This window comes from Oncorhynchus keta, chromosome 28 (genome assembly GCF_023373465.1).
Source record: "Oncorhynchus keta strain PuntledgeMale-10-30-2019 chromosome 28, Oket_V2, whole genome shotgun sequence".
Lineage (NCBI taxonomy): Eukaryota > Metazoa > Chordata > Actinopteri > Salmoniformes > Salmonidae > Oncorhynchus > Oncorhynchus keta.
In genome coordinates this window covers 23,617,765-23,640,992 of record NC_068448.1, presented here as the reverse complement: position 1 = coordinate 23,640,992, position 23,228 = coordinate 23,617,765, and the positions used below count along the sequence as shown (strand labels likewise).

The following is a 23,228-nucleotide window of genomic DNA, read 5'->3' as shown; positions in this document are numbered from 1 at the left end:
TCACCGACAACGACAAGACAGCCTATAAGGAGGAGGTCAGAGACCTGGCCGGGTGGTGCCAGAATAACAACCTATCCCTCAACATAACCAAGACTAAGGAAATGATTGTGGATGACAGGAAAAGGAGCACCGAGCACGTCACCATTCTCATCGATGGGGCTGTAGTGGAGCAGGTTGTGAGCTTCAAATTCCTTGGTGTCCACATCAACAACAAACTAGATTGGTCCAAACACACCAAGACAGTCGTGAAGAGGGCACGCCAAAGCCTATTCCCCCTCAGGAAACTAAAAAGATTTGGCATGGGTCCTGAGATCCTCAACAGGTTCTACAGCTGCAACATCGAGAGCATCCTGACCGGTTGCATCACTGCCTGGTACGGCAATTGCTCGGCCTCCGACCGCAAGGCACTTCAGAGGGTAGTGCGTACGTCCCAGTACATCACTGGGAAAAAGCTGCCTGCCATCCAGGACCTCTACACCAGGCGGTGTCAGAGGAAGGCCCTAAGAATTGTCAAAGACCCCAGCCACCCCAGTCATAGACTGTTCTCTCTACTACCGCATGGCAAGCGGTACCGGAGTGCCAAGTCTAGGACAAAAAGGCTTCTCAACAGTTTTTACCCCCAAGCCATAAGACTCCTGAACAGGTAACCAAATGGTTACCCGGACTATTTGCATTGTGTGCCACCCCCCAACCCCTCTTTTACGCTGCTGCTACTCTCTGTTTATCTTATATGCATAGTCACTTTAACTATACATTCATGTACATACTACCTAAATTGGCCCGACCAACCAGTGCTCCTGGCACATTGACTAACCGGGCTATCTGCATTGTGTCCCACCACCCGCCAACCCCTCTTTTTACGCTTCTGCTACTCTCTGTTCATCATATATGCATAGTCACTTTAACGATACCTACATGTACATACTACCTTAATAAGCCTGACTAACAGGTGTCTGTATATAGCCCTGCTACTCTTTTTTTAATGTCTTTTTACTGTTGTTTTATTTCTTTACTTACCTACTCACACACACAAACATATTTTTTTTCGCACCATTGGTTAGAGCCTGTAAGTAAGCATTTCACTGTAAGGTTTACACTTGTTGTATTCGGCATACGTGACAAATAAACTTTGATTTGATTTGAATGGTCCACCACCCAAAGGACATCCAGTCAACTTGACACAACTGTTGGAAACGTTGGAGTCAACATGGGCCAGCATCCCTACGGAACACTTTCAACACCTTGTAGAGTCCATGACGAAATGAGCCTGTTCTGAGGTGGGACGCCGGGTGGCGCCGCAAGAGGGGGAGGTACTGTCACGTCTGCTCCCGCTCTTCCCTCTCGCTGGCGCTTGAGGGCGCTCGGTTGCCCTGCATCACGCACTCCTACCATCCATCACACACACCTGCCTTCCCTCGTCACGCACATCAGTGTTATTGAACAGGGCTCCGGGCAGCCGAGCGGAAATGGAGGAAAACTCGCCTCCCTGCGGATCTGGCATCCTTTCACTCCCTCCTCTCTACATTTTCCTCCTCTGTCTCTGCTGCTAAAGCCACTTTCTACCACTCTAAATTCCAAGCATCTGCCTCTAACCCTAGGAAGCTCTTTGCCACCTTCTCCTCCCTCCTGAATCCTCCTCCCCCTCCCCCCCTCCTCCCTCTCTGCAGATGACTTCGTCAACCATTTTGAAAAGAAGGTCGACGACATCCGATCCTCGTTTGCAAAGTCAAACGACACCGCTGGTTCTGCTCACACTGCCCTACCCTATGCTCTGACCTCTTTCTCCCCTCTCTCTCCAGATGAAATCTCGCGTCTTGTGACGGCCGGCCGCCCAACAACCTGCCCGCTTGACCCTATCCCCTCCTCTCTTCTCCAGACCATTTCCGGAGACCTTCTCCCTTACCTCACCTCGCTCATCAACTCATCCCTGACCGCTGGCTACGTCCCTTCCGTCTTCAAGAGAGCGAGAGTTGCACCCCTTCTGAAAAAACCTACACTCGATCCCTCCGATGTCAACAACTACAGACCAGTATCCCTTCTTTCTTTTCTCTCCAAAACTCTTGAACGTGCCGTCTTTGGCCAGCTCTCCCGCTATCTCTCTCAGAATGACCTTCTTGATCCAAATCAGTCAGGTTTCAAGACTAGTCATTCAACTGAGACTGCTCTTCTCTGTATCACGGAGGCGCTCCGCACTGCTAAAGCTAACTCTCTCTCCTCTGCTCTCATCCTTCTAGACCTATCGGCTGCCTTCGATACTGTGAACCATCAGATCCTCCTCTCCACCCTCTCCGAGTTGGGCATCTCCGGCGCGGCCCACGCTTGGATTGCGTCCTACCTGACAGGTCGCTCCTACCAGGTGGCGTGGCGAGAATCTGTCTCCTCACCACGCGCTCTCACCACTGGTGTCCCCCAGGGCTCTGTTCTAGGCCCTCTCCTATTCTCGCTATACACCAAGTCACTTGGCTCTGTCATAACCTCACATGGTCTCTCCTATCATTGCTATGCAGACGACACACAATTAATCTTCTCCTTTCCCCCTTCTGATGACCAGGTGGCGAATCGCATCTCTGCATGTCTGGCAGACATATCAGTGTGGATGACGGATCACCACCTCAAGCTGAACCTCGGCAAGACGGAGCTGCTCTTCCTCCCGGGGAAGGACTGCCCGTTCCATGATCTCGCCATCACGGTTGACAACTCCATTGTGTCCTCCTCCCAGAGCGCTAAGAACCTTGGCGTGATCCTGGACAACACCCTGTCGTTCTCAACTAACATCAAGGCGGTGGCCCGTTCCTGTAGGTTCATGCTCTACAACATCCGCAGAGTACGACCCTGCCTCACACAGGAAGCGGCGCAGGTCCTAATCCAGGCACTTGTCATCTCCCGTCTGGATTACTGCAACTCGCTGTTGGCTGGGCTCCCTGCCTGTGCCATTAAACCCCTACAACTCATCCAGAACGCCGCAGCCCGTCTGGTGTTCAACCTTCCCAAGTTCTCTCACGTCACCCCGCTCCTCCGCTCTCTCCACTGGCTTCCAGTTGAAGCTCGCATCCGCTACAAGACCATGGTGCTTGCCTACGGAGCTGTGAGGGGAACGGCACCTCAGTACCTCCAGGCTCTGATCAGGCCCTACACCCAAACAAGGGCACTGCGTTCATCCACCTCTGGCCTGCTCGCCTCCCTACCACTGAGGAAGTACAGTTCCCGCTCAGCCCAGTCAAAACTGTTCGCTGCTCTGGCCCCCAATGGTGGAACAAACTCCCTCACGACGCCAGGACAGCGGAGTCAATCACCACCTTCCGGAGACACCTGAAACCCCACCTCTTTAAGGAATACCTAGGATAGGATAAAGTAATCCTTCTCACCCCCCTTAAAAGATTTAGATGCACTATTGTAAAGTGGCTGTTCCACTGGATGTCATAAGGTGAATGCACCAATTTGTAAGTCGCTCTGGATAAGAGCGTCTGCTAAATGGCTTAAATGTACATGTTAAATGTGCTCATTTGACCACAGCCATTTTCTACTGTAAGTGACACTTCTCACATTCAACCACATTTTGACCCCCATCCCTGAAACTGATACATTCGTTGACTTGTTTCTGTGAACCATGATTACAAAAACAACTCCTATTAGTATTTTGGATAATTAATCTTGCATCATGTTGTTATTTTAAGTATGTCATATTGTAATACACCAGAAATGAGTCTTATTGAAACCCTAGGATTCATTCATTGCAACCGTCAAGGTCCTGTAAAGATGGAGAACTTGCAGGCATTTGTTGCTGCCACTTAATAACCTGATTAAATGAGCTTCTACCTAGCATTCAGAATTAGTCAAATATACTTTTTTTTCCTGAGGGGTAATGCTATTTTACACTGCAGTGCTAACATTATGCTATTGCTCAGCTGCCTGTCTTCTGCATTCGATATATCCTTGACTCTATTTTTGGCCTTGGAGATGGGTAGCATGGGGGCATCTTTGTCCGAGGGGGAGGGGTGGGGCCAGGTTTGACACAACTCGTGTCTCTGTGCCCTCCAAAGCACCGAAAGGTGTGTGACAGATTGCTAGAAGCGTGAAGAGTCCATTTCAATTCCAGAGCCCATTTAGAATCTAAATTGAACATGGACATTTATGGCTTATCGTTATAGCTCTCTGGACAATCTGAACATTACCTCAGAATGGAGCCCTGTCTGGTTGGGACAAGACATCTTTAGTCTTATAACTTATTTACTCTTTAAAAATCATTGGCACTCTTCTCTTTAGGCATTTTAGTCAATTCTAATTTCAAAGTAGGACTACATTAAAATGTACTTTTAGATCATGTAGCTAGTGCTATTGACATTTATCTTAAGCGATTTTAGGGCTGGTGTGAGTTATAGCAGTATAAATGTCTCTTGATGAATGAAGTGAGGCAACCTGTTCTCCTTCTTATTACAGTGACAGCTTCAATAGCAAAACAATCTGCAGTCCCTCCCCCTTACTGCAGCCAGTCTTACTAGAACCCTGGGGGAAATACAAGAGAGACCCGCAGCCTGCAGCAAAAACAGAGTGAGGAAGAATAGGGGGCCGGGAGTAAAAAAGTGAAACTAGCAGATTAAGATTCCATACACAGTTTGACCTCACACTGTCTTAGGCCTCTGATTAAGTGTTGGCTAAATGTCAGACTATGGAGATGAGACGGAGAGGAGTTGAGAGGCCTGAGACGCTTCTCTCTAGTTTATGCCCGGCTACTGACGTTGATGTGGCCAGCATACTAAATGTCAGAAGGCTTCAACAGAAAAACATGTGTGTGTGTGCATGAGCGAATGTGTGCCTATATGCGACACACCGAGACAAAAGATGTGACAAAGAGAAAAAATATTAGAGGTTGATTCATGGGCATTAATCCTGCAGAGAAAATGAAAAACTGTCTGCCAGAACTCAAGTTTGTTTTCATTTAATATGATCGATAACGTATGGATCAAGATACGTGACAAAGTTTGTCTGCTATTCAGAGTGTAAAAGTGTTCATCTCAGAAACATTCAGTATTAGAGACATCTGACTTGCAGGATTAATCAGCATATTTTCTCTTCACTAAATCTATTTACAGAACATCTACTATGGCTAAATAAATCATTCTGTGTCATAATCTTGTTTCATTTCTACATTCTGTCACCAATCTTTATCAAGAAGAGCCGTCTTTATGTTGATATTGCCATAATTGGCATTTAATTTCATTGGATACAATTACTGAGCAGTAAATGTAATTTCATGTTGACAAAACGCAACCACCCAACCATCCAATGATGGGATTTATAAATCAATTATCTGGGCTCCTGAAAGGACTGATCTCTATAATATACAGTCTAAACAACTTTTGGAAAGCTCATATTCTAAGCTAGCCATTAAAACAAGTATGGTACACAGACCTAATTGAATCTGAACAACCCTTTAAGTTAACTGGAACAGAGTATGGAAAAATGAGTTTCAAGTTTTAATGTCATGTGCACACGTATAGTGAAATTCCTTTCTTGCTAATTTAAAACCCAACAATGCAATAATCAATAATAATGTATTACTAGAAAAAACACACAAGTAATATGAGATACACAAAGTAAATAAGTATGCATACTATATAAAGGAAATATTTAAAAAGTCAGTTCCGATACCATATTTAAATGTGCAGAGATACTGGAGTGGTGGAGGTCAATATGCATAGGGGTAAGGTGACTAGGCAACGGGATATAAGATAGAGTAGCAGCAGCTTGTATGTGTGCGGGTGTCAGTATAAATGTATGCATGAAAAAAGTATGACAATGTATGCACACAGTACTATAAGTTGCTCTGGATAAGAGCATCTGCTAAATAACAAAAAGGACAAATGTGTGTGCATATTATGTGTGAGTGAGCAGATGATGGAGTGACAGTGTGTGTGTAGGCCCTGTCAGTGTGCATAGAGACAGTGCAAATACTGAAATAAAAGGTCAATAAAGATACAATGCTAACTCAGTCTGTGTAGCTATTTTGTTAGCCATTTATCAGTTGTATTGCTTGAGGATAGAAGCTGTTCAAGAGCCTGTTTGTGTCACACTTGATGTACTGGTATCTCTTGCCGTGCGGCAGCAGTGAAAATAGTCTATGGCTTGGGTGGTTGGAGCCTATGACGATTTTCCAGGCCTTCTTTTCACACCGCCTGATATATAGGTCCTGGATGGCAGGGAGCTTGTTCCCAGTGATGTACTGGGCGTCCGCACAACCCTCTGTAGCTCCATGTGATCGAGGGTGGTGCTGTTGCCATACCTAGCAGTGATGTTTGTGACTTCTTCACGACTGTGCGGGTGTGTATGGACTATTTTAAGTCTTTAGTGATTTGGACACAGAGGAACTGAAGCTGTCTACCTGCTCCACTGTCCCCCCTCCCCCAGTTTTTTTTATCTTTAGTGGCAATCTACGGGTACATGCTTCATAAAATTATAATTTGAAATGGATAATGTATCCCCAACAAAAAATGGGGTCCACATTTTTTTAAGGTAAACTGTAAAGGAAATGTGCACCATCTAGTGTTTAAAGTCAACAACCTCAACCCCACTATAATCAGAGCGTTAGTAAGCAAGTGGTACTTCATTTGACGTGATATTTGGATGATGTAGTTGTGGATTATAACTCTGGGATATAATAAAAAGATATACAGTATTAACACTTTAAAATATATATATATTATAATAGTAGTATGTAACAAATAGTGATTGTGATAGGTAGACCAGATTTCTTAACCAAATATTTGAGAGATTGAGTAAAAAATAATACTTTGTTTGCAATAGACACCAATTCTTATAATTCTGCTTGTGACAACTTTGGCAGAACCAGTTCTACTAACCATGGAAAACCACCATCTTCAGCCTCATTCAAATTATAATGCAGTTGAAATTTAACAACCGCCTTACAAATCTCTGCAAGGATGTTAGTTTGTTGACATTGTTAGTTGACAATTACCTAAAAAGTTACTTGTGTGTTGGTGTAACCTTGAAAGAGGAAGTGTGCAGGCTGATTGTCGTTAATCAATGTCTTTTATAAAAACATATACAGTATTTCTCAGGGCCATGACTCAACCAGCATCTCCGCTCCAAGGAAAAGACTTGGCAAATCAGTTACACAATATGAACCCAGCAAGTTGTTAAATTTTGGGCACAATTTATCCACTTGCACACACATGGAACTACATTGCCTTCGGAATATATTCAGACCCCATAAATTTTTAGGACGGTTAGGACATATACTTTCTGCATGACACAAGTCATTTTTCCAACAATTGTTTACAGACAGATTATTTCACTTATAATTCACTGTATCACAATTCCAGTGGGTCAGAAGTTTACATACACTAAGGTGACTGCCTTTAAACAGCTTGGAAAATTCCAGAAAATTATGTTATGGCATTAGAAGCTTCTGATAGGCTAATTGACATCATTGGGGCGGAAGGGTAGCCTAGTGGTTAGAGCGTTGGACTAGGAACCGTAAGGTTGCAAGTTCAAACCCCGAGTTGATAAGGTACAAATCTGTCGTTCTGCCCCTGAACAGGCAGTTAACCCACTGTTCCTAGGCCGTCATTGAAAATAAGAATTTGTTCTAAACTGACTTGCCTAGTAAAATAAAAATTGGAGTCAATTGGAGGTGTACCTGTGGATGTATTTGAGGCCTACCTTCAAACTCAGTGCCTCTTTGCCTGACATCATGGGAAAATCAAAAGAAATCAGCCAAGACCTCAGGAAATAAATTGTAATGTCCACAAGTCCGGTTCATCCTTGGGAGCAATTTCCAAACGCCTGAAGGTACCATGTTCATCTGTACAAAAGTACGCAAGTATAAACACCATGGGACCACGTCATACCCTCAGGAAGGAGACGCGTTCTGTCTCCTAGAGATGAACTTACTTTGGTGTGAAAGGTGCAAATCAATCCCAGAACAACAGCAAAGGACCCTGTGAAGATGCTGGAGGAAACGGGTACAAAAGTATCTGTATCCACAGTAAAACAAGTCCTATATCGACATACCCTGAAAGGACGCACAGCAAGGAAGAAGCCACTGTTCCAAAACCGCCATAAAATAGCCAGGCTACGGTTTGCAACTGCACATGGGGACAAAGATCGTACTTTTTGGAGAAATGTCCTCTGGTCTGATGAAACAAAAATACAACTGTTTCGCCTTAATGACCATCGTTATGTTTGGAGGAAAAGGGGGGAGGCTTGCAAGCCGAAGAACACCATCCCAACCGTGAAGCACGGGGTGGCAGCATCATGTTGTGGGGGTGCTTTGCTGCAGGAGGGACTGGTGCACTTCACTAACTAGCTGGCACCATGAGGAAGGGAAATTATGTGGATATATTGAAGTAACATCTCAAGTCATTAGTCAGGAAGGTAAAGATTGGTCGCAAATGGATCTTCCAAATGGACAATGACCCAAAGCATACTTCCAAAGTTGTGGCAAAATGGCTTAAGGACAACAAAGTCAAGGTATTGGAGTGGCCATCACAAGGCCCTGACGTCAATCCCATAGAAAATACGTGGGCAGAACGAGCAAGGAGGCCTACAAACATGATTAAGTTACAGCAGCTCTGGAGGATTGGGCCAAAATTCACCCAACGTATTCATGGAAGGTTGTGGAAGGCTACCCGAAACGTTTGACCCAAGTTAAACCATTTAAAGGCAATGCTACCAAATACTAATTGGGTGTATGTAAACTTCTAACCCACTAGGAATGTGATGAAATAAATAAAAGCTGAAATAAATCATTCTCTCTACTAGTTTTCTGACATTTCACATTTTTAAAATAAAGTGGTGATCCTAACTGACCTAAGACGGATTTTTTACTCGGATTAAATGTCAGGAATTATGAAAACTGAGTTTAAATGTATTTGGTGCGTATGTAAACTTCCGACTTCAACGTATTCAGACCTTTTTCTATGCGACTCCAAATTGAGCTCAGGTGCATCCCGATTCCATTGGTCTATGCTAAATTCAATTAATTGGACATGATTTGGAAAGGCACCCCTGTCTATATAAGGTCCCACAGTTGACAGTGCATGTCAGAGCAAAAACCTAGACATGAGGTCGAAGGAATTCACCGCTGAGCTCCGAGACAGGATTGTGTCGAGGCACAGATCTGGGGAAGGGTACCAGAAATGTCTGCAGCATTCAATTTCCCAAATGGAAGTAGTTTGGAACCACCAAGATTTTTCCTAGAGCTGGCCGCCCGGCCAAACTGAGCAATCGGGGGAAGAAGGGCCTTGGTCAGGGAGGTTACCAAGAACCCAATGGTCAATCTGACAGAGCTCTCTGTGGAAATGGGAGAACCTTCCAGAAGGACAACCATCTCTGCCCACTTTTTTTGTATCCATTTTCGAATAAGGTTGTAACATAATCAAATATTGACAAAGTTTAGGGGTATGGAAACTTTCCAAAGGCACTGTATTTAGCCTTTCACAAGGATATGAAGCATATGTAGCATATTGCAGCATGAATGTGTAGTAAATGTGTAGCATTACATAAATCTCTTCCAAATTACATGAAGGTCGTTGTGTTAGCATCTATGTGGAAGATACTGGCCTGGGTGCAATATGGTAAATGGTAAGGAATCGGATTCAATAAATGCTTGTGATTGTTCGAATTGCTCCCATTTGTTGGTACCCATTCCTACTCTTTGACCTTGTTGTGACCCGAAAATTCATAACTGGCCATGAGCCTCAGTAAATCAATTCAGGGATGAGTTGTAAGCCAGCAAACCAAGACACACACCAAGACCAGTCTTGGGGACGTCCCTGCTGCTAAACAATTTTATCTTCCTGTCATGGTTGAAGTTTTACAACAAATGTAAGTCAATATAAAACTAGTGGTGTTGTGTGATGCACATCCTCCAACCCCAGTCAACCTCCTAGACTTTAGACCTGCAAACAAGTTCATGTTGGTATACTTTATTTAACCTATATTTAGCTGGGGAGTCATTGCTAAAGTCTGCCATTTTAAATATACAACTGACAGCGAGTATAAGTGACACTGTCAATGACTTGCGATAATCATTTTCCCCACCTTGACTCTCATCATCAGTACTTTCCCTTGCAGCCCACACAGAGAAAGTCTCGGAGGAGGAGAGTGCCATAGAAATGATCAAGAGCATGTTGTAGTCCTTTTGAAGTTATATTCCAATCATTTATCAAGTATGATGCTTTTACATCTATGGGAAGTTATTTTGGGCCCTCCACAGGTTAGGTCCCCTAAGCCCTCCTGGTGATACAACTCCATGCTGGCACCAAGGGAAGCCAAGGCACCCTTTCATCCTGTGTCATTTCCTGACCTATATGAATGAATGAATGGACATGACTGACTATGACAGATAAAACAATAGTTAGCTTTAAAATATAATGTTGACACAGTTTGACGTTTAACAGCAAATCATTGACAATTGAAAGATACCCAATGTTCATAGAGTCTCCTCTACCCATTAACTACAAAGGACATCCTTTCAGTTAAGTAATTTTGGTGGGAACTTGAAAATATTTAAAAGAGAGTGAATCACTCAAATATTATACTGCAAGACCTTCAGCAGGAAGAGACAGAGTAGTTACTAACCATACTGTTGACTGGACACCCAATAACATAGAGGCTAGTTAGGTCTACTACTGGCAATTCTCTTTGCAAAATTGTGGACTGACTTTTGTTCATAATTTCTCAATTTGAATTTCTGAAGCTTTGGAACAATAATGTTTATAGAAGAGCGGATTATAACACTTTTTAAAAGGAACTTTCACCACACCTGTACATACTGGAGTGTGTTCTTCAGTTTTGGACTGTGTATAGCCTTCCTGGGACCCACCATATTGGACTTGCGATGTCAAACCCAGTCTACACTGAGCCAGATCACCTGGGTCTTCTTCTCCCAGCAGTTCTGTCTGCTCATCGGCAGCTCAATCGGAGGGGTCTTCAAGAAAACGTGAGTGACTATTCAAATAGTTCTCTAATCCCTGTGTGAAGCATAGGGTCGAAAAATTCCGGGAACTTAAAAAAAAAACAATCTCTGGTTTTCCCAAAATCCCGGTTGGTGGATTCCCGAGATCCATAATGTGCAACCCTACACTTTTAGAAAAAAAGGTGCAATCTAGAACCAAAAAGGGTTCTTCGGCTGTCCCCATAGGAGAAAACTTTGAAGAACCCCTTTTGGTTCCAGGTGGAACATGGAACCCAAAAGAGTTCTACCTGGAACCAAAAAGGGTTCTCCTACAGTATGGGAACTGTGTTCCCTGGATTCTCACTTTAAACCAATTACAAAAAGATAGCTGTAATTTAAAGGTCTTTCTACGTAGTTCTAGATACTGCATTTTTTAAAAACACAATGCAAACAGTTCCGTAGCTTCTTTTTGCTTAAACTGTGAAATCACTTTGCAGAGCCTTTAAGAGTGTGAAGGTGTGTGTATGCATCAGTTGGGAATTATCTCTGTAGCCTATTCTATCAACAGTGAGCCTCTAGCCAGCAGTCCTTTGCATATTTCAACCATAGTGTTGGCTAACATCTTGTTCAATGTTTGAGCCATTCAAACCTCTAGTATATGTGTATGTTATTTCTAGTAGTAATAACTCCTCCCCTCTCTCCCAAAGGTTGTTCAGTGCTCTAGCTGCACTGTTCTTGTCCTCGCTACTCATCTCTGTAATATTTGCAATCATCCCCCTCTGCCATAATGTGCTGCTGTTGGCTATTGCCATGGCTGTGTCCGGTCTGGCCATGGGCATCATTGACACCATCGCCAACATCCAGCTGGTCGCCATATATCAGAAGGACTCGGCTGTCTTTCTCCAGGTGAGAGAGTAACTATGCCCAGTTCAATTCAGCTTTCAGAATATACCCAAAGTGCATTATATTTAGAATGAATGATAGAAACTTTGTTGTTTTTGCAGGCCCTCCACTTCTTCATTGGGTTCGGAGCGCTGGTGAGCCCTCTGATTGCTGATCCCTTCCTGTCGGAGACAGGCTGCAGGGTGGGGAATGTGACAGAAAATGTGACCGAGATCATGCACCACTTCAGGAACACACTGAGGAACAGCCCCATTATGATGCACAACGTGTCCATGGACCAACTGCCCCTAGCAGAGGAGCCAGAGGAGTCCATCGTGTCCTACGCCTTCTGGATCATGGCAATGATCAATGTAAGATCTTGGCCAAGCATAGTGAGGTGAAACATAGTGTGTAAGCTCAAGCATAACGGCTCCTAATATTGATTCCGCTCACTCCAAACTTTTAATAATGTTGATTGATTATTGCAAAGGCTTTGATCCAAGATCTTACATTTCTTCCCATGATACATCATTTGAATGATATTTTCCTCTCCCAGCTGCCAGTGCCAATGGCAGTGTTATTCCTGATGTACCAGGAGCAGTTGATCCCCTGCTGCCGCAGCACCACACCTCTTTTGCTGGACAAAGACGAGCTGTCCATGGAGAACCAGGGGGCCGAGGGGTCTGACACAGAACCTAAAGAACAGGAGGAGGGAGGAGGTAAAGGGCAAAACTGGATCTTTTGGATCTGATCTGAACTCCTCATTTCCTCTATAAGATAACAGTATACCCAAGATCATTTGATTATAATACTTGGATCACATCAAATTCTGAGTTCGGATCAGTTGAGAATTCACACCCACTGTACTAGCCAAGTGGTTTAGATCTCTCCTAATGTTTCTCTCGGTTTGCAGGTCATGGGGATATCTTCAGCTGCTGTCAGAATAACAACCTGCGTGAGTTGCCTGTGTCCTTCTTTGGGATTCATATCGTTGGTGGAATGGTCCTGTTCATGACCGATGGCATTGTGGTGAGTAGTACCGATTCTGTTATGCAGTCTGCTCCATATTAGTGCATGTATGCAGCAATGGATTAATCTGAGGACCTCCACTTTCTATTCCTAGGGTGCGTATGCAGGCTTTGTGTACACATATGCAGTGTCTCCCCCCATTTCTCTACCTAATAAGACTGCGGGATACCTGGTTAGTATCTTCTGGGCAGCCATTACTGCAGGACGTCTGGTGTCCATCCCTCTCACCTTCCGCTTCCAGCCCGTTCGACTGCTCATGATTAATCTGGTAATGTCAATGATATAATATTTTATTAATCCCTAAGGAAAACGAATTAACATTAATGAAGGCTTGTAATAAAATATTTATTGTCTTTCAATTCCAATATGTTTATATTTAAATGGGCATTTCTCTCAATAATTGATTGTCTATATATCCAATTGAAGTCTTTCTTCATCTCTGCAGGCTGGTGTCATTGTCACAGTGTTGTTGCTGCTCGTCCTCGACACCAGCAGTATATTCCTGTTTGTTGGGACCACTCTTCTGGGCCTGTTCCTCAGCAGCATCTTCCCCTGTATGCTGGCTTACACTGAGGACATCCTGGACTACCAAGGTACATTCTTCAATCGCCAGCACAATAAGTGTCAATGACTCAGTAACAACACAGTAACGACTCAGTAACAACACAGTAACGACTCAGTAATGACACAGTAATAGAGTGGTTTGATAAATGATGATGAGATACTACAGTATATAATCTCTCTGTCTTACTCTGCTTATCTTTTCTCTCTTGGCAGGATGTGCAACCTCAGTTCTGGTAACAAGTGCTGGGATGGGAGAAATGGTCATGCAAGTCCTTGTTGGATCGGTAAGACTGCACAGAGACGTAGTACATGTTAAAGAGAGGGGAAGATTAACAGTCTAAAATTGTGCTTTTTATTCTCCAGATCATCCAGAGTGAAGGCAGCTATAGTTTCCTGCTCTGTGGAATGATAATCGGTTGTATGGGCTCCATCCTCTTCTTCGGGCTGCTGTTCTTACATCGCATGCACAGGAAATACCTCACTGGTACTAGGACCACCTCAGCCATATCACAGTTGAACAACTGTACATAGAGGAAAAAGTCCATAATTGATCTGTAACCCATCTGTTCACATTCTAATCTTTCTCCACCCCACAGGAACCTCAGTGAAATCAGCCATGGTGGAGGAGCTCCCATCAGCAGCAGCAGTAGTAGTAGTAGACAGTAAAACAGAACAGAAGGAGAGTAGCTGAGAGGCTATGTAGCTGGGGCTATTTGGTGCTCAGTATTGTTATTGACCAACAATGTGAAGAGGAAGAAAACACGCCGTCAGTGAAGACAAATACATCCAGTACCAGGACATGTGTAATGTTTTAGCCACCCTGAAGGCTGCAATAGCCAGAGGAATGAATAAGTCATGTTTAAGTTATTAATATATTCAAAATGATTTAGTCCCTCCTTTTTTCCTTCCTGAAAATGCCGCTACTGCTTCTTATTCCAATCATCATCATCCCTTTAGATATGCTAATGTTACCTTCTGTTTAAAGCCCCTATAGATAATGACTTTGTAATAAGTGTGTGAGCAAGGGGTAGTTAGGTTACAGTATATGAAAATAATGTGCTTTATTTTCAAGGCATTTGGATTTGTATTCATTGTTGCTCATTGTCACAATGTTGAAATGTTTAAATGTTTAAAAACATGAGTTGAATGACTACTTTTTTTATTTCAATAGATAAGACAGTGAACTCTTGCTTTCATTAATAGTTGATCACAAGAAGGGGATAATTCAAAACATTTTAGAACAATTTATTGAAATAAGTCGTTTTTTTATTGCTATCTGAAATATAATGTAGGATATATAGTCAAAAAGGGATGCCTCCAGTTCTGAAATGGAGGGTATCTGACCATGAAATGTCACCTGCCATTCTGAAATAGGGACTTTAGGACCAGTTGCAGCAAGAGCATGAGGTGTCGAAGACCAGGCCAGTAGCACAGTACTGGAAGTAGGTCTTGCCCTGACTGCAGTTGTAGAACTGGTTCTTGTTCTTGGGGTCGGCGTACAGCCCAGCAGCTTTGCCAACACAGAAGTTACTGTTCATGCCACTGGTCCCACTGGGGGTCCCACCGCTGGGGCTGCCTCCACTGGAACTGCCTCCGCTCGAGCTGCCTCCAGAGTCCCCACCATCATCACCTCCATTGGTAGTTCCCTTAATAAGGGGCAGGGGAGTTGCAGGGGGATTGCAAGCTGAAATGGGTATTAAAAACAAAATCATGAATTGAAAGAACACATTTTAGGTGTTTGATATAATTCTGTAGCACAGCAGTCAGAGATGTCATACTTTTCTGCTATTGAACCCAATCTAGTGTGCAGGTCTCTTACGTGCTGATTCCAGATTGAGGCCTTTCTTGAGGACGTTGATGAGAGGATATTTTCCCTGGCCACAGTAGGTGCCGGTATAGTCATCCATATCAAGAGTCCAGACCATGGCTCCTCCAAAGTTGTTCTTCTTCAGCCAGTCAACCTATAAACAGTGGTGTAAAGTAACTAAGTAAAAATGATTTGAACTACTACTTAAGTAGTTTTTTGGGGTATCTTTACTATTTATATTGTTATTACTTTTACTCCACTATATTCCTAATGAAAATATATACTTTTTAGTCCCATACATTTTCCCTGACACCCAAAAGTACATTTCGAATGCTTAGGCAGAACAGCAATATGGTCCAATTCACACACCTATTAATATAACGCATTGTCATTCCTACCCACTGGGCACACACTGGTTGTTTCATTTCAATGAAATTACCTTGAACCAATGTGGAATAGACATTGACGTGCCCAGCGTGTACTGCCTCTGATCTGGAGGACTCACTAAACACAAATACTGCATTTGTAAATGATGTATGAGTGTTTGAGTGTGCCCATGCAGTCCGTAAATAAATAAAAACTAGAAAATGTTGCCATCTGGTTTGCTTTCATATGAGGAATTTGATGTATTGCTTTTACTTATTCAAGTATGACAATTGAGTACTTTTTTCACCACTGTACTTAAGTACCAGATACATTTAGACTTTTACTCAAGTAGTATTACTAGTTGACTTTTAGTCATTTTCTATTAAGGTATCTTTACTTTTACTCAAGTATGACTAGTCAGTACTAGTTCCACAACTGCCAAAAGACAGCAAGGGGAACAACTTAAAATGTTAGCTGGCAAAAAGGCGCAACATTTTTGGTGGAGTTCAACACATGCAGACCCAGTAGAACAACTTGGTGCACTACTATAAGGTAATCCCTAGAGAGCAGCCGCACTAATCATTTCCATGTTATGAATGCACATTCATGTGCAGTGAAATATTGATGCTGTTGTGTGTGTTGAATGTACGTACTCGCGTATATAAAAGCATGCCATAAATACATATTTTTCATATTACCCTCTTAAGGGTGTATGTGTTGGAAACACATTTAGCAGACTGTTTGATCTAGTCTCGCCACTCACGTTTTATACACTGAGTGTATGAATCATTAAGAACACCTTCCTAATATAGAGTTGCACCCCGTTTTGCCCTCAGAACAGCCTCTATTTGTCAGTGCATGGACTCTACAAGGTGTTGGAAGAGATTTACAGGGATGCTGGCCCACGTTGACTCCAATGCTTCCCGTAGTTGTGTCTAGTTGGCTGGATGTCCTTTGGGTGGTGGACCATTCTTGACACACACGGAAACTGCTGAGCATGAAAACCAATCACCATTGTAGTTCTTGACACACTCAAACCGGTGTGCCTGACACCTACTTCCATACCTCGTTCAAAGGCGCTTAAATAATTTTCTTGCCCATTCACCCTCTGAATGGCACACATGGACTATCTATGTCTCAATTGTCTCAAGGCTTAAAAATCCTTCTTTAACCTGTCTCCGCCCTTTCATCTACACTGATTGAAGTGGACAAGTGACATCAATAAGGGATCATAGCTTTCACCTGGATTCATCTGGTCAGTCTATGTCACGGAAAGAGCATGTTCCGAGTGTTTTGTACACTCAGTGTATGTCACCATAATGCTTAACGAAAAGTAGTTTCACATTGCAACAAATACTATTTTTTTATTGTATTGTTCTTACCTTGATCCCAAAGCTCTTGACATTGTCATAGCCCACCCACTGGGTTCCTTTGTAGGCGTACGGCACGTCCTGTGGTGTGTCCCAAACCTCTGTGGCTCCGTCTTTCAAAAACCCACAGATCTGTGATACAGTTGAAGTCGGAAGATTACACACATCTTATCCAAATACACTTAAACTCAGTTTTCACAATTCCTGACATAGAATCCTAGTAAAAATGCCCTGTTTTAGGTCAGTTAGGATCACCACTTTATTTTAAGAATGTGAAATGTCAGAATAATAGTAGAGATTTATTTCAGCTTTTATTTTTCATCACATTCTCAGTGGATCAAAAGTTTATATACACTCAATTAGTATTTGGTAGCATTGCCTTTAAATTGCTTAACATGGGTCAAACGTTTCGGGTATCCTTCCACAAGCTTCCCACAATAAGTTGGGTAAATTTTGGCCCATTCCTCCTCACAGAGATGCTGTAACAGAGTCAGGTTTGTAGGCCTCCTTGCCCTTGCACACTCTTTCTCAGTTCTGCCTACAAATTTTCTAGGATTGAGATCAGGGCTTTGTGATGGCTACTCCAATACCTTGACTTTGTTGTCCTTAAGCCATTTTGCCACAACTTTGGAAGTATGCTTGGGGTCATTGTCCAGTTGGAAGACCCATTTGCGACCAAGCTTTAACTTCCTGACTGATGTCTTGAGATGTTGTTTCAATATACCCACATCCTTTTCCTTCCCTCATGATGCCATCTATTTTGTGAAGTGCACCAGTCCCTCCTGCAGCATAGCACCCCCACAACATTATGCTGCCAACCCCGTGCTTCACGGTTGGGATGGTGTTCTTTGTCTTGCAAGCTTCCCCCTTTTTCCTTCAAACATAACGATGGTCATTATGGCCAAACAGTTACATTTTTGTTTCATCAGACCAGAGGACATTTCTCCAAAAAGTTTGATCTTTGTCGCCATATGCAGTAGCAAACTGTAGTCTGTCTTTTTTTATGGCGGTGTTGGAGCAGTGGTTTCATCCTTGCTGAGCGGCCTTTCAGGGTATGTCGATATAGGACTCATTTTACTGTGGATATAGATACTTTTGTACCTGTTTCCTCCAGCATCTTCACAAGGTCCTTTGCTGTTGTTCTGGGATTGATTTGCACTTTTTGCACCAAAGTACATTAATCTCCAGGAGACAGAACGCGTCTCCTTCCTGAGCGGTATGATGGCTGGTGTTTATACTTGCATACTATTGTTTGTACAGATGAACGTGGTATCTTCAGGTGTTTGGAAATTGCTCCCGAGGATGAACCAGACATGTGGAGGTCTACAATTGTTTTCCTGATGATTTTCCTATGATGTCAAGCAATGAGGCACTGAGTTTGAAGGTAGGCCTTGAAATACATCCACAGGTACACCTCCAATTGACTCAAAAAATACTTGTGTCATGCACAAAGTAGATGTCCTAACCGACTTGCCAAAACTATAGTTTGTTAATTAACAAGAAATTTGTGGAGTGGTTGAAAAATTAGTTTTAATGACTCCAACCTAAGTGTATGTAAACTTCCGACTTCAACTGTACATGAAAGCACAGGGGATCAACAACACCTATCTCCATCAAGTGTCATCACTTTCTTTTGTTGTTCTTGAAAGTACACTGAACAAAAATATAAATGCAACATGTAAAGTGTTGGTCCTATGTTTCATGAGCTGAAATAAAAGATCCCAGAAATGTTCCAGAAGCACAAAAAGCTTTTTTCTCTCAAATCGTGTGCACAAATTTGTTTACACCCCTATTAGTGAGCATTTCTCCTTTGCCGAGATAATCCATCCACCGGACAGGTATGGCAGATCAAGAAGCTGATAAAACAGCATGATCATAACACAGGTGCACCTTGTGCTGGGGACAATAAAATGGCACTCTAAAATGTGAAGTTTTGTCACACAACACAATGCCACAGATATCTTAAGTTTTGAGGGAGCATGCAATTGGCATGCTGACTGCAGTAATGTCCACCAGAGCTGTTGCCAGAAAATGTAATGTTAATTTCTCTACCATAAGCCGACTCCAACGTAGTTTTAGAAAATTTGGCAGCACGTCCAACCAGCTTCACAATCGCAGACTACATGTATGGTGTTGTGTGGGCGAGTGGTTTGCCGATGTCAACGTTGTGAACAGAGTGCCCCATGATAGCGGTGGGGTTATGGTATTGGCAGGCATAAGCTACGGACAACGAACACAATTGCATTTTATTGATAGCAATTAAAATGCACAAAAATACTATGACGAGGTCCTGAAGCCTTTAGTGGGGCTTTAAAGGTATCTGTGACCAACATATGCATATCTGAATTCCCAGTCATGTGAAATCTATAGATTGGGGCCTAATGAATTTATTTCATCATATGAACTGTAACTCAGTAAAATCAATGAAATTGTTCCATGTTGCGTTTATATTTTTGTTCAGGATGATTTCCCTTGTTATGATAAAGACATCAAATAAGAAGCAACCAGTTGAGTCGAAGTTGAGATACAATTGAAACCAGATCATAAGGAGGCCTTCAACAGTTAGAGTTCACTTTTTATGATGAAAGAAAGAAATATCACCATTTAAAGTACCTCAAAGTAAGCCAGCTCTCCAGCCTCCTGTGTGTATTTGCCTGGAGTTCCAGCCCCGGCAATAGATGCTCCGATTCCGTTGTTAGCTGCATTCGTCAGGGTGAATGTGTTGCCGTAGGTGGGGAACCCAACCATCAGTTTCTCTGCTGGTGCTCCATGGTTCTTCCAGTAGTTCATAGCATAGTCCTGGAACACAATAGCTTTATATGTTAGTGTTTGCTGCCTGCTGGATTAACTTTGCTCTTCAGCAGACTCATCACACCCACAAAGAGCCATCCACCCTTGTCCTGACATACTCACCACATTGAAGTAGATGAAGCCACCATTGTCAGCAGGGCTCTTGTACAGGGGGCTGCACTCTCCAGTGAAGGGATCCCAGGAGCCGTGGAAGTCATATGACATGACATTGATCATGTCCAAGGCCCTAGAGTTTGCAAAAGTGGCAAACTGTTATTATATGGTCAGTATTATAGCCTGAATAGCAGTAATATCTTTTTGAGAAAGACAATGACTGTATGGCAGTATACAGGCTACAAAGTACAGTAGATAGGCCACGACAGAGTGAGTGTAGAGTGGATAGGTAACTACAGAGTGGATGATGCCTACTGTCCAAGCTTGGGGATTTCGTAAGCAGAGCTGATGGTATCCCTTCCAGCGGAGACAGCAGCAGACAGCAGGAGACGGGCCTTGTTAGTCTGCTTAGCCTCCTTCTCAAATGCTGCCCTCATTTCCTGTTATAAACACATTTTTATTTTTAATATTTTTTATTTAACCTTTATTTAACTAGGCAAGTCAGTATTAGGGTTTTACTATTTACAATAACTATTGCAAAATAAATATATTAAACTCTCTCAGTTGTATTATTGTTGTTCTTGTTTAGTCAACTTTACCTCCACGAGAACAGAGTAGAGCTGCTGATCCTGAGGAGGGCTCCCTCTGTTGGCTGGGTACTCCCAGTCGATGTCCAGACCATCAAACTCATACTTCCTCAGAAACACTATCACAGAGTTGATGAAGGTCTGGCGGTTGGTGGGGCTGGCCACCATGGCAGAGAATCTGATGGGGGAATGACTCAAATCACGTTTCCATCCACAGTTTTTAGGCGAGTAAAGACCTTGTAAAAAAATCACGACAGCTGTGATGGAAGCATTACCTTTCGCTAGAATGTTATAAAAGCCTACAGATAATTTGTTCGTTTGACATGGTGGAATCGTTTTGTATCTGTAAAATTATTTTTTTTGCGAGAAATGGCGGTGGAAACGCCTCTATGCTCAAATAATAATATAATGACCATCATATTGAAGTAAATTTTGGAGTCACGCGATGATATGCTGTGTGGTCATCCCACTATGACTCGGGAGACCATGCAGTTTATTAGGCTACAGATTAAATACAGTATGAACTTCACAGGGTGGTGAAAGTGTGCAGTGATGAGTTTGATGCTCCTTTCAATAAATATCGAGGGAATGATTTTTTTTTACATGATCGATGCTCTTAACCATAATAATATCATAATGTAGACTGGCCTACCGGCACTGTCGGCCTGTCTGCGAGCTGTTGGATAGGTCTCACATTCCAAGACCATATTTGCTATTTTGCGCAACAGTTTTTGTGACAAAACTATCAGTAGAGTCGAAATGCAATGGAAACAGATTGAACTTCAGATTTGTATTTGGTACATGAAAATGTAGGGTTAGGGTTAGGGTTAGGGTTAGGGTTAGGGTTAGGGTTAGGGTTAGGGTTAGGGTTAGGGTTAGGGTTAGGGTTAGGGTTAGGGTTAGGGCTAGGGTTAGGGTTAGGGTTAGGGTTAGGGTTAGGGCTAGGGTTAGGGTTAGGGTTAGGGTTAGGGTTAGGGTTAGGGCTAGGGTTAGGGTTAGGGTTAGGGTTAGGGTTAGGGCTAGGGTTAGGGTTAGGGGGTTAGGGTTAGGGTTAGGGTTAGGGGTTAGGGTTAGGGTTAGGGTTAGGGTTAGGGTTAGGGTTAGGGTTAGGGTTAGGGTTAGGGTTAGGGCTAGGGTTAGGGTTAGGGTTAGGGTTAGGGTTAGGGTTAGGGTTAGGGTTAGGGTTAGGGTTAGGGTTAGGGTTAGGGTTAGGGTTAGGGTTAGGGTTAGGGTTAGGGTTAGGGTTAGGGCTAAGCTAAAAAGTACATCTTATCTGCAACAAGTCTGTTTGTGGAAACACAACTGGGGGGAAAATACATATTTTCACCATGCCAATTTTAGAATATTCGCATGAAAGAAATCTGAGAATATTCTGATGAATATACTGATGATCTATAGAGAGAAATAGAGGGAAATAGAGAGACTCTGATTACCGTTATCAAGAGGAAAGGATGCGAACAGATATAACGGATCATCTTACCCAGAAGAGCCGAAGTTCCATCCTCCAACAGACAGAAGAGTCTTCAAGTTGCCATTCCTGTTGAAATACAATATGTTATTCCATATTAAGGGAAATTAAAGTAGTAAATTGATGACATTTGTCTCTCTTGACACAATCTCATGAGGTGTTAGTTTCTCAGTAGGGGCTCACTGGTTCTTCAGGCCATTGAACTGGCTATAGAGCTCTACGTCATTCCACTCGAAGGTGGCCAGTTCGTTGTTCTTCATAGTGGCGAAGGCATAGAGAAGATGGGTACACAGACATGGGTCAATGTCATTGGGCATGTAAATGGCGGGGGGTGGTCTGTACTGTGCCCAGTTTGTGAAGTAGCATGACAAAATGTAGGAGGACCCTGAGACACAAGTTAAAACAGGATATGAATAGTTTGTTATTTGCTCATTCACTTGTTTATAGGATTGAATTACTCAATTGTCAACTATAGTCTCATAATCCACCTAGTTTACATATTCTATTGCCCCATATTTAGTCAATTACAGATATAGGATCTTAATTTGATCACTCTGTTGCAGGAGAACTTTCCATCAATGCAGGAAATGTAAAACATGTAGTGTATTTGAGGTTTAAAAAGGTTTCTGAAGTTTGTAATTTTCACTTAGACATTTCAGACTAGATTTTACCTTGTGAAAAATGCATACACCTCTACAACAATGAATGTAAATTAATTATAATCCACATAATAATTCACATTTCCTGTTACTGCAGGATTATTTTCCTGCTGTCGTAATCTGGCTCAAATTAAGATACTACATACAGTATGTACTGTACTTGGTCTATGGACCAATTGAGTTCAATTGAGACCCCTATCCCCAGCCCACAAAGAGTTTGTGTTCTGGAGTCCACTTACCGAGCTGTGCATGCAGCAGCAGGGCTAGACCTATGGAAAGAGAAGACATAGATTACATTTTGTTATGCATACGTTGGATACCATACAATAATGTAGTGTTGAGCTTTCACCATAACTACTTACCCGTCACAAACAGTACTTTGCCCATGATTGCCTTGAATAAAGACTGTGTCTACGGTTAACACTTTTATACAATCTGCATTTGCTCAAAACGCCTTGATGTGCATTTTTGCAAAAAAAGGGAATATTTACTAAAGATTGTTGTGCATTACCAAAGATTAACATATTTGCTGTGCTGGCGTAAGCTGTGAGGTGTGATTACCTATCTTTCCATTATGTTCTGCAGGTACACTGCCAAATTGGATTTCTCCTTGTGTGAAGGACCTTTACGGTAGATTGTTTCATGAACATACTGATCATAACAGTAACTAACAA

The 23,228-nt window shown here is 42.7% G+C and overlaps 2 protein-coding genes across 2 annotated transcripts; one reads left to right on the top strand and one right to left on the bottom strand.

Annotated features, from left to right (window-relative positions):
• Positions 1-10,045: 10,045 nt before the first annotated feature.
• mfsd4ab (major facilitator superfamily domain containing 4Ab) lies at positions 10,046-14,519 on the top strand. The gene is made up of 10 exons (XM_035740366.2): positions 10,046-10,963; positions 11,626-11,824; positions 11,923-12,171; positions 12,357-12,519; positions 12,714-12,829; positions 12,924-13,097; positions 13,275-13,422; positions 13,607-13,677; positions 13,757-13,877; positions 13,990-14,519. The coding sequence occupies exons 1-10, from the start codon at positions 10,734-10,736 to the stop codon at positions 14,082-14,084; spliced, it is 1,566 nt and encodes a 521-aa protein (XP_035596259.1). The 5' UTR covers positions 10,046-10,733; the 3' UTR covers positions 14,085-14,519.
• Positions 14,520-14,535: 16 nt separating this feature from the next.
• On the bottom strand, positions 14,536-23,025 carry LOC118360871 (acidic mammalian chitinase-like). The gene is made up of 11 exons (XM_035740371.1): positions 22,917-23,025; positions 22,794-22,823; positions 22,079-22,280; positions 21,908-21,964; positions 20,440-20,605; positions 20,156-20,280; positions 19,850-19,973; positions 19,550-19,735; positions 16,949-17,068; positions 15,213-15,354; positions 14,536-15,077 (listed from the first exon to the last, which is right to left on the bottom strand). Exons 1-11 carry the CDS (start codon positions 22,939-22,941, stop codon positions 14,773-14,775), a joined length of 1,482 nt encoding a protein of 493 aa, XP_035596264.1. The 5' UTR covers positions 22,942-23,025; the 3' UTR covers positions 14,536-14,772.
• Positions 23,026-23,228: the final 203 nt, after the last annotated feature.